Genomic DNA, 17,465 nt, shown 5'->3' on the forward strand with positions numbered 1-17,465 from the left:
TGCACGTGGTGTATTCCCAATTCCTCACTAAAGCTTCAGTTTAGTCTTGATTACTCTCATCTGTAGGTTGAGGTTTTGGAGGTTGGAGAGATTCCGATTAAAGTCCGGGACGTAATGAGATCCTGGAATATGATTGGGAATGGTTCAATTAAAAGTTCAGAAATTGGTAATATTGTGATAGACCTTCTAGCTCCATTATTTTACTTCAACTGCTGGTGCATCTGCCGGCTTATGGGGGTCCGTGCAGGTGGTTTCTTTTATTGTGCACGAGCGTACCCGTCGGGTTTATGGGAGCCCGGCGGAGTTAGTTAGATTGCTTGTCTTTGTTGCTTGTACGCTCGTGTACATACCCCCATTTACTACTCTTTGCACTTGATGTGACCCTTTAGTTGCATTTCAGTTCACTTTTGCTTATCTTGCTCAGTCGGCCTATGATGCCTACTGGGTACCTGTTGTTTTGGTACTCATGCTACGCTCTGCATCTACTTTGTGATGCAGGTCCGAGCACTAGTAGCCAGCGTTGATCGAGCTTGGAGTAGACTTATCCGGAGACGGGGGTGAGCACACGGCGTTTTGTACTATTTCAGTCTCCATCTGTATATATAGACTTGTCTTTTTCCTTTCGAGACAGTCCAGTCTCTGTTGTCTAGTTTTTGGACTTGTACTCATTTTGTAGTAGCTCTGTACTGGTGACTTCCAGGTTCTGGGAGTGATCTTTATTTGTATATATGCTTTGGGTGCTTCCGCCTGTTTATATTATTATTTTCCTAGTCTTGTTTAATTTCTACCCTCAAACCCATTATTTGTTGTTCCGGGTTACGGGTTGGCTTACCTGCTGGTGGGTTATAGTAGGTGCCATCATAACTTGATAAATCGGGTCGTGACAACATATTTGGGAAAAGGTCGATACGAAGCCTATTTCCCACTTGGGAGGAATACTGGGTAAGTCATTTGGGAAAACTTTCGAAAACTCATTTACAACGGGAACCGACTCAAGATAAGGGGTTTCGAAATCTACATCCCTCACCCTTACTAGATGGTGAAAGCAACCTTTAGAAATCATCTTTCTAGCTTTAAGATAAGAAAAAAACTTACCCATAAGCATAGAAATTCCCTCCTTCCGCTCTAGGACAGGCTCATTTGGAAACTGAAACTTGACTACACGAGTTCTACAATCAATAGAAGCATAACATGAGTGCAGCCAATCCATACCCAAGGTAACATCAAAATCTAACATATTAAGTTCTACCAAGTCAACAAGAGTAACTCTATGGGACAAGGAAATGAGACACTTTCTATAGACCCTCTTAGCCATAATAGAATCTCCAACAGGAGTAGAGATAGAAAAATGTTCTAACAACACATTAACGAGCACATCAAATCTCATTGACACATATGGCGTCACAAATGACAAAGTAGCACCGGGATCAAGTAAAACATATACATCTAGTTGGAAAACTTTCAACATACTGATAACCACATCCGGAGAACTCTCATGTTCACCTCTAGTCTGAAGAGCATAAAAGTGGTTTTGCTTAGGAGCATGGGAACCCGAACCACTAGGAGTAGCTTGCTTGCCCTTTCTCCCTTTATCCGTAATCACCGAGAAATCCCTTATTTTGTGACCACTTTTTCCGCAACCATAACAACCATCTGTGCCGGCTAGGCATTTACCATCGTGCTTCCTTACACACTTAGTACAAGTAGACATAGACAATGAAGATCCACTACCATTACCTTCTTGAGGCTTAGGGTCAGATACCCTATCTTGGTTGAACTTTGGAGGAGAATTAGAAGAATTTCGGATGGAAAACTTTTGTCAGAATCTAGGACGACATTGTCCATCTGACCTTGCATGAGATTACCATCACCGGTCTTAGCCCTCTTTACCTCCCTAAACTTTTCCCTAAGTTTTTCCTCCTCAATTTGTTGTGCATCTTCCATGAGACGAGAGATGTCCATGTCATGAATGAACATGGCGGTTCAGCACTCTTTAACTACCATTTTGGACACCCCCGAAATAAACTTACTCATTCTAGCCCTTAAATCCGCAACCATTGTTGGAGCATATTTTGACAATTGAGTGAACTTCAAAGCTTACTCCCTTACCGGAGGTTAGTGAACTCAATCACCTTGGCTTCCCTCATATCTAGGGGAAAGAACTTATCAATAAAGGTGGCTTTGAACTTCTCCCAATCAAGAGGACCCGTATCTTCCAGTCTCCCTTCCTTCCATTGATTATACCATATTTGAGCCACTCCCTTTAGTTGATAAGCGGCCAACTCCGTTTTTTCTACCGGCGTAACTCCCATGATCATTAAAACCTTATAGACCTCATCAATAAATTCTTGAGGATCTTCCTCAACTTTGGAACCATGAAACTCCGAAGGATTCATCCTTGTGAAGTCTCTCACTCATGAAGCTGTCGTACCCACATTTGGATTCACGGGAACCGCAACCTCCTTATTTGCTTGGGCCGTCACCGTTTGAGCCAACACTTGGAAATCAGCCCTAAACTCTGCATTGGACACTTGCTCGGCCAAAGCATCGACCGAAACTTGAGGAGCTTGGTGAAGAGCTTCTTGTTCCTCATTCTCCCTCACATTCCTTCTAGCATAAGCTATTCGGGTAGCCATATCTTGAAAAAATAGGGTAAGGATTAGGAGAGAGACCTTATAAAGTTAAACTCTATCACACGACTTTAAAGTAATGAAAGAAGTGGAGTTTATAATCATCTTGTAGAGTTTCATTCATAAATGTGGCGCAATTCACACTTATGAACAAGACTCTACTAGACATGGCTTATAAGACATCTTAGGACCATTCTAAACTTTGTGCTCTGATTACCAGGTTTTTCATGACCAGGGATACCCCCTAGATGAAACATGGCGTATAGAACCCCCAAGGATCCCATACAAGCCACTCTCTCATAACATAAGAAATAGAACAATAAGAGTAAAACAATAGTCCAAGTCCAATAAAGCACTTGTCTCATCATAGTCATCTAATATAATAGAATAAAATTAGGACTAGTCCATACATCATGTCCAAAAGTGAAAATACAATAAAAGGAACTAAAACAATGGAAGTCCATCCTCAAAGAAAGAGGACTCACCAAAACTCGGAAATCTCGAACTCAACCACTAGCCATGAAACTCAGAAACCTGACTGTTAGACCCTACATTTGGGGAAATATAGGCAAGAGTATGCTTTAGTACAAACAATGTACCAAGTATGATAGTCATGCATAAAACATTTAAATCATGCTAAAAAGGACATTTCATTTCATGACATGCAATTGACCAAGCTAAAACATGATATAAGAGAGTTAGAAAACATAAGTCATAAAACCAAGGTCAATGCAAGATAACATCATCTTTAAAACCTTTGAACTCATATGTGATACTTCTTGAAGTAACCTTAGTTCATTATTAATGTGGGGAATTAGCCTTAACCGACATAGAGACCATGTGAGCTATAACATGACCAAGTGTCTCCCACACCGAAAAGGGTTGTCCTACTTACCAAGGTAGAACCATGAACTTCTAGCTTAAGTGGATACACTAGCTAATGTCTACTTTAGACAATCATCCTATGGGGGCACATAGGTAAGGGATAATGAGATTGCTACTAGAAACCCGGCCTCTACTCGAGAGAGCTTCCATCTCAATATCCTCTCGGTGCTAAGCACGGAATAGTTATTTCTTACTTGACCTTGTTATTCATGGAAAGGTACCCTAGGATAACCAATCCAAGCTAGTTTCATTAGGATAGCTCTTACTCTTTGATTCAATTAGGTGAGAAAGTCTTTCAACCTAAGAATCCTTATTATGTGAAAAAACCTTTCACATCTTACTCTTATGTGTATATGAGAAAAATAATTTCAATAACACATCATGATCATCATCATTGATACTTTACTCTCAAAGCATCCTTAAAACATTTGCATAGATTTCATAAGAAAATGCATAAGTTCATAATTTACCTCTTGAAGTTCAAAGCTCACTTTCAATCATGAATACTTAGAAAATATGGATTAGACATGGATTTCATCATAAATTCATGTAAACCTAGTAATACATGCTTAATTTCATAAAACTCTTCCTTTACAATCACAATCCCACATCGCATGTTTTATAACTTGAAATCATGGGGGTTACTTGGGTTCATGGGGAAATCATCATAAAATCATAGTATTTCATCAATTCATGCATAAGAGATCATAATTCAATCATTTAAATCAACATTGAAGAGAACCCGTGATAATTGAAGAAAATCCTAACTCAATTGGGGAATTCTAACTTTGAAATAGAGGAATGGGGAACTCCATGGATGAAAACTATCATTCCTCAAAGCCCAATGCTTAACTTCAATGGAGGAATAGAGAGATAAATATTTTGGGGAGGAAGAACTTTGATTTTCTTTTGGGTTTCGAAATAATGACCTTAATGGGTGAGTTTTGGGTTAAAATCACTTATATAGGGGTCCTAGTCTTGGGTAAAATGACACAACTTTGGTTTACTTAAAATCGGAAAAGACCCAAAAATCCCTGAACTGATAATTGTCGACTCACTACCATGAGGGGCACCACGGCCCGTCAAGGGTCACACGACCCATAGTGGTGCCCATGGTCCCTTGACCAGTGGCTTCACTTGCCACCCCTTAACTCTCAAAAATTAAGTCAAGACCACGACCACGACCCCGACCACGGCTCGTGGTGGCCTTCACGAGCCATCTAATGGTTCGTGGGGAGGGTCCTATTTTGGGGCAGCTTGGGAGCTCACTATCTAGCTCACCACAGCCATCAAAATGAGTCGTGGTCCCCACCACGAGTCGNAAAAGTAGATGTGTATGACCGGAAGCCGAAAATTGAAAGTTGAATTTTGAAGCTCCAATTTCCAAAGATCAAATTCGTAATTTTAACGAAAATAAGAGAATTTAGAGAGTAGAGAGTAGAGAGATTAGAAGATATTTTTGTGAGTGAAAAGAATGAAAGATTAGGGGTATTTATAGTTAAAAAAAAGGATGAAAATGTAGTTTTAAGAAGGTTGGAGTATTAAAAAAAGTTTGGGGGGTAGGGAGGTGTAAAATGGGGTTATGGGGGTGAAAGAGCCGTTGGTGAGGCCCAAAACCCGTTGCCCAACGGTTCTCAACGGCTATAAATTTGAAATTTCAGATTAAAAAAAAAATTGTTCCGAACCGGACCGGGACGGACCGGTAAATCCCGGTTTCCGTCCCGTTACCCCTCCCGGACCAGCACAATACCGGAGGGAACTGGTACTATCCGAAACCAAGACGGAATCGGTAACGGACTGGAACGGACCGGAACCGGTACCGGGACCTCCCGGTTCCGTTGCCACCCTTAGATTGGACTAAATTTTAAAATGAGATTGGTGTGATTTGTAGCACTGCTAATATCAGCAACATTAGTGACAATGACAGAAATTGATTGTGGATGATGGTGTTGGGAAACATATGTACACATATGTTTATGTTAGAACACATAATTATGCTAGAACACATAAACTTATTGAAATTTAATTCAAGAATTACCTTTCAAAGCGTGAGCAGAAAGCTTGAAGCAAGTGCGACATCAGCTCTGCAATCTTATATAGTGATTCAAAGTTCACACCCGAACTCTCAATATACTTGTGTGGGCAAGCATCGTATAAAAAGCTTATGATTTTTCTAAGTTGGAAGAACTCATACTTATAGAGATTTCTTCTCACCCCAAAAAGGAGAAGAAACACACGGTTTTCCTTTGGAACAAGAAAAACACATGTTACTTTCTCCCTTTCCCCTAATTTGATTTTGAGTTCTATTTAAATATGAGCATGATAGGATTAATTACCAAGACTCTCTATTATGAAAATAATTCAAATAATTAATTTGAATTATTTTTACCATAATAATTTCAAATCATTTCACTAGATATACGTAATTGAACTCCTTCATTTATATTTCAAAATTCTCCATTAAACACTTTTATAATTCCCCATTTTAAGATTACAAATGCTAATCAATACATTTAAGCTCGAGATTTTTATCCTAAAGTTAAGAGAATGTAACTTGGGAATTTTATCCTAAAGTTAAACTAATTATTTAATTAGAGTTGTGTGTTCTTCATTTAAATTTGTTTGATTTATTTTAATTTCATATAATATTTAAACAAATAAAAAAAAATTGAATATTCAGTGGTCGTAAATTAAAAATATCTTAAATATATCAAAATGTCATCTAATTTTAGCGTGAAAAGTTAAAATTAGAGAGTTAGTTACTAAAAATGTAAAGAAATAAACTTTTTTGTATGGACTAAAAATGAAAATATGTTAAAACAAACTCAAAATGAGTAGTATAAATTAAAGGCTAAATGGTTTGTTGAACCCTTGTACTTGTATCAAATTGTAAATTGGACCCTTCTACTTACGATTTTGTCAAGTGAACACTTAAACTCAATAAAACACAGTATTTTAAACCCTTTTTTCATTTGAGCAAGATGCGTGCAATACAACCAAATTACACCTGAAATCCATGTCATTTTTAATGACACGTCAAACATTAAAAGATCAATAATAGTAAAAAAAGTTATTTCTTTTCCTCTCTCAGGTCACCCTCAGCCGCCGTCTCCATCTTCCTTACCCAAAAACTTTCTGAAGCACAAAAATTCAAAATTCACCAGCAGCTATGATAGCTTGAGAATTGGGTGTTCCCATTTGGCAATTTTCTAGAAAAGACAGATTCCTCCTCTTGACCCAATTGCTCTGTATTCTCCTTTGTATGACCCAATGCTTGCAAAGCGATCCATGATTTTTTCTTCCCCAGAGCACTCCAAAATTCAACTCAAGCTACGAGACCGAGTTATTCGACTTAGTCATCTCGATCTGAAGTCGAGTATCAAATTTCTCGATTCAGTCAGTATAGTTTTGTGATTTGAGCTTTCAATTTTAGAGAGAAGTTTTCAATTTAAATCTTCAAATTAAAAGCTCAAATCATGTAACCCGTTTTTTATTTGAAAACAAATAAATCAGCACAAAGAACTATTCAAACAAAAAATGAATTTGAGCATTTGTTTCTTTTTTATTTCATAATAATCCATTTATGATTTGAGCTTTCTTTTCAATTTGTATGTTTGTTGTGGGATGTTTGAAGGATAAGTACTTTCTTTTAAAATGGATGAGATTACAAAAAAAAAAATGGTGGAAATTATGGGCGGTTGTGACCTAATTTTTTCCCACAGAATAAGAGAAGACGAAAGGGATATTTTGGTTTTTCCTTTTTCTAATTTTTTTTCTGATTATATGTGTAATTTCAATGAAAAGTCACGCTCTTAATCAGTGTGTATCTCACACATTTTTCCAACTCAGCAATTTTATTGCCACATAAGTTTGGTCAATGGTCAGAGGTATTTAAAATATTGTGTTTTATTGAGTTTAAGTGTTCATTTGACAAAATTGTAAGTAGAAGGGTCCAGTTTACAATCCGACACAAGTACAAGGGTCTACCAGACCTTTTTGCCTAAATTAAAAGCAACTTAAGAGAAATATTTCGAGAAAATGATCAAAATGGTCCTTGATGTATTGGGATTGCTTTATTTTGGTCTTTAATATATTTTAGGTGATTGAAATAGTCCTTCATGCATGACAAAATGTGTTCAATTTAGTCTTTTATCCTAAACTTAACATTTTACCCCCAAAAACTGTTAGATATAACGGTGGGGCCCACATAACTTACAAAATCCACCATTTTTACCAATTTTTTTAGCTCAAAGAAAGAGTTTCATGAATTTTAAAACACAATTTTCTCTAATATCTAACCACACAATTACAAAATTATTTTGTAATTGTCCTCAGTGGTGGAACAACAATGTTTCCTGGTATTGCTGATCGTATGAGCAAGGAAATTATCGCTCTTGCTCCCAGTAGCATGAAAATCAAGGTTGTGGCGCCTCCTGAACGGAAGTACAATGTCTGGATTGGAGGGTCTATCTTAGCTTCTCTCAGCACCTTCCAACAGATAATACATAACATAACATGTGTAGCTCACACTATTACAATAATTATGTGGTTAGATGTTAGAGAAAATGATGTTTAAGAATTCATGAAACTCTTTCTTTGAGCTAATAAAAATAGTAAAAATGGTGGATTTTATAAGTTATGTGGGTCCCATCGTTATATTTAATAGTTTTTGGGGTAAATGGTTAAGTTTAGGGTAAACGAATAAATTGAACACATTTCGTCATACATAAAAGACAATTTCAATCACCTAAAATGTATTGAGGACCAAAATAAAGCAACCTCAATACATTAAGGATCATTTTGATCATTTTCTCAAAATATATCTCTTCTTCTTGGGTAACTCAAAAGAAGAGTAATTCATGTTGGCCGAAAACTTACGATCAAGAAACAAAGAAGAAGAAGAAGAAGGTAATTTCCTCTGAAAAAGTAAGTTTGTCGATTGTATTCCCTTTCGTTTTTCACTAATTTTATTTTGGTGTTGAAATTAGTTGTTAGCCAATTTTGGGTGTTGTGATTAAAGCTTGAAAATCTTGGATTAGATGATTGATTTTAATTTGATTATAGTTGCGGCTTCATAATTTCCTCTGAAAATGTAAGTTTTATCCATAGTTTTTCGCTTTGATTTTCTATCATTTCTTTCTCTCATCATTTTCACTGATTTGAAATAAATTGGGTTTATAGTTTGGGTGTTGTGATTAAAGCTTATTTTTGTATGAATCTTGAATTTTCTTCGATTACCTGACTGGTTTTAATTAGATTATAGTTGTGGCTTCATAAGCTTAAAGCTTAAAATCCATCGTTTTCTCTTTCGTTTCTTTCGTGTCTTTGAGTAATTTCATTTTAACAAGTGTTCATCAATTCCGGGGTGGCTATTGGCCTTTAAAAATGAGGCATATGTCTTAGCCCCAAAATCGTAAAGCCTAATTTTTTAGTAATAAAAAAATTATTATAAGACTTTTTTAACAAAAAAAAAATACTATTTTTGTCGTTTAATGTTTCTTTTTTATGGATCAATTTTTAAATTTAACTTCTACGTGATATGTTTAAGATCACAAGATTAAAAAAAAATTGATATATATAGTTTAAGACCATAACTAAAACTTTTTTTATTTAAAAAATATAAATAACTTGAATTTCAAATATAAAAAAATAATTAAAATTTAGGCATTCAATTTATTTTTGACTTTAGGCTTCTAATTAGCTTGAGCAGCCACTGATCAATTCTTGGCTTTGGCTTAGGTGGCTAATTTGACCATGTGAAGAGATTTTTCTTCTGAGTCCCTTTTTATGTTTTACCGGTAAATTATTCGTTTACTTTTCGTTTTTGTTCATGAATTCTTGGAACACTAATTTTATTCATTTTTTTGACAAATGTGATTTTGTTGGAGATACTTGTTTTGTGTTTTCATCATTGTTTTTGTTTTACAGACAAATTATGATGGATCAAGAGAAGGATGTACCCAGCAATCTTCCTGATGATGTAATTGATGAGATTCTTATGTGTCTGCCTTTTCGAGATGCGTTCTGCACAAGTTTTTTGTCCAGGGATGGACAACACATTGGTGTAGAACTCCATACCTGACGCTTAATTCGTGGAAACCTCAGATCCTTAGAGCCGCTATCCAAGAAATTATCACCCGCCATGATGGATCAATTACAAAGTTTACTTCAGTATTCGGAAAGCTACCCTTGTATTAGCAGATTATTCTCGAGACTACCATTCAACATCTTGTTCTTAGACTTTCCAAACAATTCGATTTGCCTTGTTCATTTTTCAAATGTTTGACTTTAACTCATCAGTTTCCCCAAAACTGTTTATTACTTCCTCCACCAAACTTTCAAGGATTTGTTAGTTTAATTAGCCTAGATCTGTGCTTGAAAGTTTCATCTCTCATTGCCCGTCGCTTGAGCAATTGGTGCTAATGATCTCAGATACGTTCAGCGACATCATTGGCGATATCGCAACTATCTGCTTGAAAATGTGGCAGAGCTTTCTCTCCAGCATTATCGTAAGGACTGGAAAAAACGTGATGTTGTAAATTTTTTAACATCAAACTTTTTTGAGTCTTGTTCTGATCTCGAGCATCTTCACTTGGATTACGTGGTAAATGTTGCTTAATAACTTATTCTATTGCATTTTGGCCTTGGAGTCATCCTGATTATTGGCTTGTTTTTCCTAGGTCCTTTCTACAGGCCAATAAAGCTTCCCGTTGATATGTTGTGTGTGAAAAGTCTTTGCATGTGTATTCGTCTTGACACGAATGGGATTTTGTCTGCTCTTTGATTGATAAGAAGCTTCCCATTTTTACAATATCTGGAAATTCAGGTTCTCTTTTCTTCTTTTTATACTCAAATCATCAATAAGGTTACGTAGTTGAGTTTTGATGTCTTTCTTAGATGAAGTTCAATGTTGATCACACTACGCCAGTTCTAGATTGTCTTGAAGTGGAAGCTTTTCAGAATGTGGAATTCCAACACCTAACAGTAGTTAAGCTAAAAGATGTTAATGACAGTATGCAGGAGATGCAAATTATCAAGCTTCTGTTAGCCAAGTCTCCGAAGTTGGTGAGAATGTCGATCAATCTCCAGATTCTCTTGGAAGAATCTCGAATACTAAATAGAATTGTTGAATTTAAGCGTGCATCACGTAAAGCAAAAGTTGTCTTCATACATGTTTGATGAGAGACGATGATGTTTGGGTAAAACTTTGATTTGTATTTGAAGATAAAAAGATAGAGATGAATGTTGATGCAGTCGAAGTCGTGTTGCCCAATTGCCATTATATTGAAAGAAACACTAGCCAGTCTGGATCATGGTTTCTTTAAATTTGTTTCAGTGAGCTAGTAAAAAGATTGGGGTTGCATCTTTAAAGCCTAGTGAAATTGCAAAAAGAGAATTGATGGAATTTATACCACTCAAACATCTCTTTTGCCTCCCAAACGCAAGGCCATATTAGGATGTCCAAGTGATGAGATTCACTCTAGTTAACATTTGAAAACAAACCAACTACTACTTCTTTTTCTTTTATTCCTAACCATGGATCAACTTGGATCATCCATCCTAACTTCACCCAAAAAACCTGCTAATAGCCCCAGTAATCATTTCGAATTTCATCATCAAACTTCTTCTTCAGCTCAGGATGCTTCTCAAAGTATTCTTCAGCTGTCATAGTACTAAGTTTTTTCTGTTCGTCAAAACAAACGCACACAGTTAGATAAAAGGATAACTGATAAGAATACATATATATACATGGAGAAATAAGGTGATATGAAGACCTTCAACTCTTGCACGTCTGCAACTTCTTTTTCTAATCTTTCAGATTCCTTCAGAGATTTCTGCTCCGCTTCTTTCAGCTCCACCAACTACAATTATTGTAACAATTAGAAAGAATAAACCAAAAAATATGCAAATTTGGCCATGCTATTCTTGTGTTAATCGAAACTTCTGAAAAGAAGGTACACAAAGGGGGTAATGATTTGGCATTATCTTTGAATCACCATTGACATGTCAATTTGGGTTCAAGCAGGTACATATTGTAACTGGTATTCTAACAATTCCACTGACAACAAAGGAGAGTATCTCAACTTTATTTCTGTTAGGGAAAATAATTTTTGATAAAATGATTCAATTGAAATATGTACTTCATGTATTTTTTTGTTTAATCATTTTCATTTTGCTCCGATAAATTTTACCTATTTTTATGCCAAAAGGTGAATTCCTTTCTGTGGCAACAACACTAAAACACAAGGACAGATTGTAGGATTTGAGCAATTGAGAATTCCCTATATCAATTTTCAACTAATTATTATAGATATGACTATACCAATAACAAGTAGGTAGAAAAAAAACAAAACTCATGCAAAGAAAGGTAAGGATGGTGATTATTGTTTTTCCACTTACCAAGGCGTCAAATTTGGGTTTATATTGAGGAGTCACCGTATCCACAAACTTGGGGATCTCAATGCCTGAAAGAAATATTGTTAAGAATCTACACAAGACAGTTGAAACAGTTGCAAAAAGCCAAGAAACATCACTGGAGTTTGAAATATATACATGGTGTGAGCTAGCTCTGTTACTCCGATAGTGGCAGAGCCTTGTATAGCTAAAATACGAGACGCACAGACTTCAAAATGAAATTTCAACTGACCTATGAGACCAGTAGTTCTATTCAAACTTAGTGCAACCGTTGAACCTTTTACTTATTCAGTGAAAATATGGCGGGAATTTGAGCAGCAAATCAAGAGTAATAGAGGACTATGTTGAAAAATGTTTAGAAGTTGCACTCAGCAAATTCTAAGTCGATATTTACTTTAAAATTATAATAAGCTAGGTAAGTGAAGAAATTTGTGTAAGATATGAGTATTATTTCAGATATGATGAATTGACATCTATTGTTGCCGCAAGACAACAGGAAACTTTGTCTATCCACAATAAGGTGTTACTAATCAAGCACATGATAAACAGAAAAGATCTAGAAAGAATTTTGATTAAGAGGCAGGAGAAGAGGAGAATGCAAATTGCAATTGACTGTTCTCTACTTCCAGTCTAAACTAGGGGTAACTTTAAGGCACTTAATGAGTCAGCGCACAGACTTATTCCACATACAAGTATATGAACGCTTTCTTCCAGCTAAAAATTCCGTGAAACTGGTCAAACACCAGAAATAATGAAAGAATTTCCCTCTGAGAAGTAGATCAAACATAAGAATTTCCCATTGCAAAACATTAGCTTGACAGAAGATTGTGCTGCTACATTATTTTGCAAGCTGTAAACTCAACCATTTTTCAAAGAATCTAAGAATCAATTTCCCAGAGTGAAAAAGGTCCCACGCTTATCTTGTGAAGGAACTTCTCATCAACAAGGAGACCAGCATTATTAACTCCAACAGACTTTTTTGGGCATCACAAATATTTGAAGATAATCGCTTAAAACCTTATCCAAGAGCTCTTGCAAATGCTAGCTTAGTGGCATATAACTTTAATGAATTTATTTATTCTTAATGAGATGATTTATAGTCACCACACAAACACACTCACAACTAAACGACGATTTGCCCTTAAGAAAGTTGTCACTCTTATGTATAATTAGGCATCCCCAGAGCCATTTCATACATTTTTTTCAGTTCTTAATTATGCTCAGCTCAAGCTCATACAGTATAGTGACTCCACCGACGACCAACTCATGCACTAATAAAACCAGAATTTTCTATTATCTTTGCAAAGAGTATAAAGACGGACAGAATCCATTTCTCACAAATCTGGCACTGTATCCTTAGATAAAGCATCTTGCAGACTTGACAATAAGAGAGACAGATAGATAAATTTTCTCGAAACTCGACTCCAAGTTCAATAGTTAGTTACTTGTAGAAGACAACTTCTTGCAATGTGGCTGAAGACACAAACTTAGGCCAGGTTCATTTGAAATGTTCATCAATCAAACAATAAATGATTTGTCTAAAACTACATATTTGATGCAAAACAAGCTCGATAGAGAAGCATTTCATCCCCAATCAAGACCATGCATGTAGTAATTGCTACTACCTCTATCCCAATGTTATGTGATGGTATTTGATTAGGCAGAGAGTTCAAGAAAGACAGACATACTTACAGAACTTGTGGTCTAAAATATTCCTCAGATATTTTTGTGGTATAAATAATTTTGTTAGAGGTATAATGGGAAGTGTTAAAGTAAATTATTTTTAGATACAGAAATGTGTTATTCGTTTACTAAAATGAAGTGTGTGACGTAAATGGGACAGGAGTACAATAAAGTCCAACAATCTCAGGCAGAGCCACAGAGACATTGTTCAAAAAGTGATCTCAAGGAAAGGATTCAGAAAATATGAAAGTCAAAAATTTCAGATATTTTAAACTGAATTAGGGCGGTACATATTGTACATCCAATGTGCATATTACAGTAGATGCATCGACTGATAAATATCTCACTCAGGCACATGGAACTCATGAATTAAGCCACTAACAAAATGAAACTCACACATTTTTTGAAGGAAGGTAACTGTACTTCATGAAATAAGCCACTAAAAATGTGAAGAAAGCTTCAGACTTTTCACATTTAATCACACAGTTCACCTACATAGAAAACTATATCACGAAATCCTACACCTGAGAAATCTTACAAGGACCACTACTCTGCTTAGTAGTTTTGTAGTTTTATGGCCAAGAGTTTGAAGTCAAATTCTGAGACCCAAGAGATGTAAAATTCAAGGTACTACAAGAGAAATAACATTAAAGGTACCATGAGAGCATGCTAATAAAGTAAAAAAAAATATTCCAAACAGAAAAAGAAAATCTGAAACTGCACATACTGTCATAGGCCTCTTTGTACATGTCTACCAAGCGAGAACCGATTCCTTTTCTGTAATACTCCCAGTTGATAGGTTCAGGTTCCTGCTTGGTATAGAAGCGAAGAACACTCTAGTGTTAGAGCCTCTAAATTTATAATCCAAATAGAGAAAACTACCTATCTGAAAAAACTTACAAAACAAGTGATTAATCGGTAACACTACACTACTCCATGAATTATCCATGGTTAGCGAATTTTTCTAGTTGTTTTGAAAACTCACAAGTGCCATTTGGTTAAAAACAGACCTCAATAGGGACAGAGACTTAAGAGTCACTTCACAAATGTAAATACCATTAAATTTATGCGATAACTCTTCCGATACGAATTAAAAGTTGAGTAGTTCTTTTTAGTGAAAATTTTAATAGGTATCAAATACAAAATTTGATAAATGACAAACCCGCTCATTGCTATCTTTTTTAACAAAAGTAAATGTGTCAATGTGCATCTGAGACTTGGTAACAAGGGTACTTCCCTATACAAGAAACCCGCAAAAGTACAGGCCAGCAATGATAGCATTTACTAAAATAATTCAATCAAAATCTTTTTGCAAAGAACATTGTGTTCACTTAAGAAGCAGTTGAATCTCTATTGCTTTTGGTTCAGGTCATGGAGGGCAACCTGATTATTTATGATGAAGAGGATGCGTTTCTAGTGAATAATCTAGAGTTCTCGCATGGTCCCTCCAAAACCAGGTTCCTCAAGAACCATGATGTGAATGTTGAACATTGCATTTTCTATCCAAATGACTCCTGTATAATTCTCTAAAGTTTAACCATAACAATTTAGAAATGCTAGTAAAGGTTTCCACATTATCCAACATGTCTTCCTTTACAAAAAAAAAAGGAGAGAGAAGAGGCACCTGCAGTTCTTTCAGTTACAGATTTCATTCCTTCAATTCTCGCTCATCTTCTCCTTATTTATTCGTTTTAGTTGGTATTCGCGTAGTATCCTTTTCTTCTACTTTTACTACTGCATTTGCATAGTTCAACTTGCTATTTTGTGGGACTAAATTGAGTTTGTTGTAGAAATAAGGGAATAACAAGTACACAGGCACAATACAAAAGAACCTATTAATGGTTTCTTCTGCCTTTATATACAAATATAATAGTTAAAGAACCTATTAATGGTCTCTTGTTCCTTTATATACAAATATAATAGTTAAGGGATTTGTCCAAGAACCCATAGCATAAGCCTTTGGGGACAAATAGAAAGGATGCACATAAGCACCCAAGATTATGGCCTACAGGTAAATAAAGTAAGTTGAGAACCATGAGGTCTCAAGTTCAAACTCCAACAGAGGCTGTGATTTCTTCACATCAGTCGAAGCCTTAGTGCATAGAGGTTACCCAGTACCTGATTTATCATCTTCTTCTTTCTTTGTCATCTAATCAGTCAGCCATCAACTGATTGAAGCAAGTTTCCTTTTTTATTCAATGCCTTTGATTTTCTTTTGCAACTACAATTCCCCACACATCGCTATAATCACTCATCCAACAAATGCAAGAGTACAAATGGCAACGTTCACCACTCTTCAAATCATATTATAGAGATCATTCCTAATAAAACAATCATGTTAAATCAATTTTAATGGAAATCAGCCCCGTAAATTTTCTAGTTAAACATCCCAAAATCCAATAAAATCAATCCCAGCATAACAACTCAATCCTTCAACAAAAACTCCACCTTCTCCCCACCATTTCGCATAAACTGTTAATTGACATAAAAACATTCATACTTGACAAATATGAAACAGCTCATGCTTTAGTCAACCAAATTAGTAATTCACCAAATAATAGATCCAAAAACGGCAGAATAGTAAAGGTAACAATCTAAATCTAGATCCATATACAGAAAATATCTATGAAAAAAAATGCAGATAGAGAGAAAGAGGAAACCTGGCTGAACTTGGTCTGAAGTTGGGAGTTGACATCATCGAAAGCGCGACGGAGATTGGAGAACTCCTTGCGAGCTTCATCGGTGACAAGAAGCTTGGCCATTCCTTCCCAATCAATAGTCCTGCCGGCCTTGAAAGTCACGTCGGCGATCTTCTTCACTGAACCGCGCATTTTCTCGCAGTCTAAAAGTATTTGCAACAATGTCGCTTGTTATTTCTATACTATCGATCAAGCTTCAAAAAGAAAAAGAACGAGGCTCAGAGAAGCGAGAAAATAATCATTCGGTTGTGTGCCTTTATGATGATTTACGAGGGCTTCGCACCTCTAGGATTTTTATCATTTTCCTTTATTTATTTATTTTTTAAATTTTTCTTTTCCGTTTACGTAGTTTTTTCTTGTCTGCTATATTAAAAAGAAGTAATTATTTTTATTAACTTAGTTTTGTTATAAAATCAATCTCAAGATAATATAATTATAAAGAGAAAAAGGCAAGAAATGCAGATAAAAGAGAGAACTTCTCTTCTTATTCAGAGGTGTTGTCCAAATGGTGAATGATATCTCTATTTATAGTGTTGAGATATCATACCCAAAGGTCACCTTGTTAAAAGCCAAACTAGTAGATATATAGTTATCCACCAAGGTTCATATCACCTTGGAATTATACATACATGAATTCATCAATTAATTCTTGAAGTAATCAAATGGATAATTCACAATTCAACGGATTTATGACACTCCCTCTTGGATGTCCATAGATAATGTGCCTCGATAAAATCTTACTAGAAAAAACTCTGTGGGAAAAAATTCTAGTGAAGGAAAAAGAGTACACATATCTTTTGATACGCATTATTTGTTGCCTTATTAAAAACCTTGTCAGGGAAACCAGTGGGACAAAACCTCGGTCAAGGAAAAAAGAGTGCAACGCGTATTATACTCCTCCTGATTAAAACATCACTTAATTTCTTATGATATGTCATCCAATCTTATATACCAACTTTTCAAATATTGACAGTGTCTTTGTGATCAAATCATATTCATGAAGATGTTGCATGATTGAACTCATCTTGATATATCATTTTCTAGATTCATGGATATGATGAGGCTTTGAGTTTAGTCGAATACATTCTTAAAAATCACTATATTTGTGACCTCGTTAGTGCAAGTAAATTGTTCATTCAACTTGTTCATAGCA

At 35.6% G+C, this 17,465-nt stretch overlaps 1 protein-coding gene and 1 pseudogene across 2 annotated transcripts in view; one reads left to right on the forward strand and one right to left on the reverse strand.

Moving 5' to 3' along the window:
• The window catches only part of LOC125872833 (ATP synthase subunit d, mitochondrial), a 739,546-nt gene extending 722,977 nt beyond the window's left edge, over nucleotides 1-16,569 (reverse strand). Inside the window, exons 1-5 of one of the 2 annotated variants that reach the window (XM_049553632.1) lie at nucleotides 16,274-16,569; nucleotides 14,341-14,422; nucleotides 11,916-11,980; nucleotides 11,291-11,377; nucleotides 11,098-11,199 (exon numbers count right to left, since the gene is read on the reverse strand). In XM_049553632.1, the coding sequence (XP_049409589.1) occupies nucleotides 11,098-11,199; nucleotides 11,291-11,377; nucleotides 11,916-11,980; nucleotides 14,341-14,422; nucleotides 16,274-16,444 (507 nt within the window). In that variant the 5' untranslated portion in view covers nucleotides 16,445-16,569. Of the gene's footprint in view, nucleotides 1-10,777; nucleotides 11,200-11,290; nucleotides 11,378-11,915; nucleotides 11,981-14,340; nucleotides 14,423-16,273 lie in introns of those variants that run through there. The other variant, XM_049553631.1, reaches the window with a different exon arrangement.
• Nucleotides 9,450-10,721, forward strand: LOC125872832 (uncharacterized; annotated as a pseudogene).
• Nucleotides 16,570-17,465: the final 896 nt, after the last annotated feature.

The sequence above is a fragment of the Solanum stenotomum genome, chromosome 8, assembly GCF_019186545.1.
Source record: "Solanum stenotomum isolate F172 chromosome 8, ASM1918654v1, whole genome shotgun sequence".
Taxonomy (NCBI): Eukaryota; Viridiplantae; Streptophyta; class Magnoliopsida; order Solanales; family Solanaceae; genus Solanum; species Solanum stenotomum.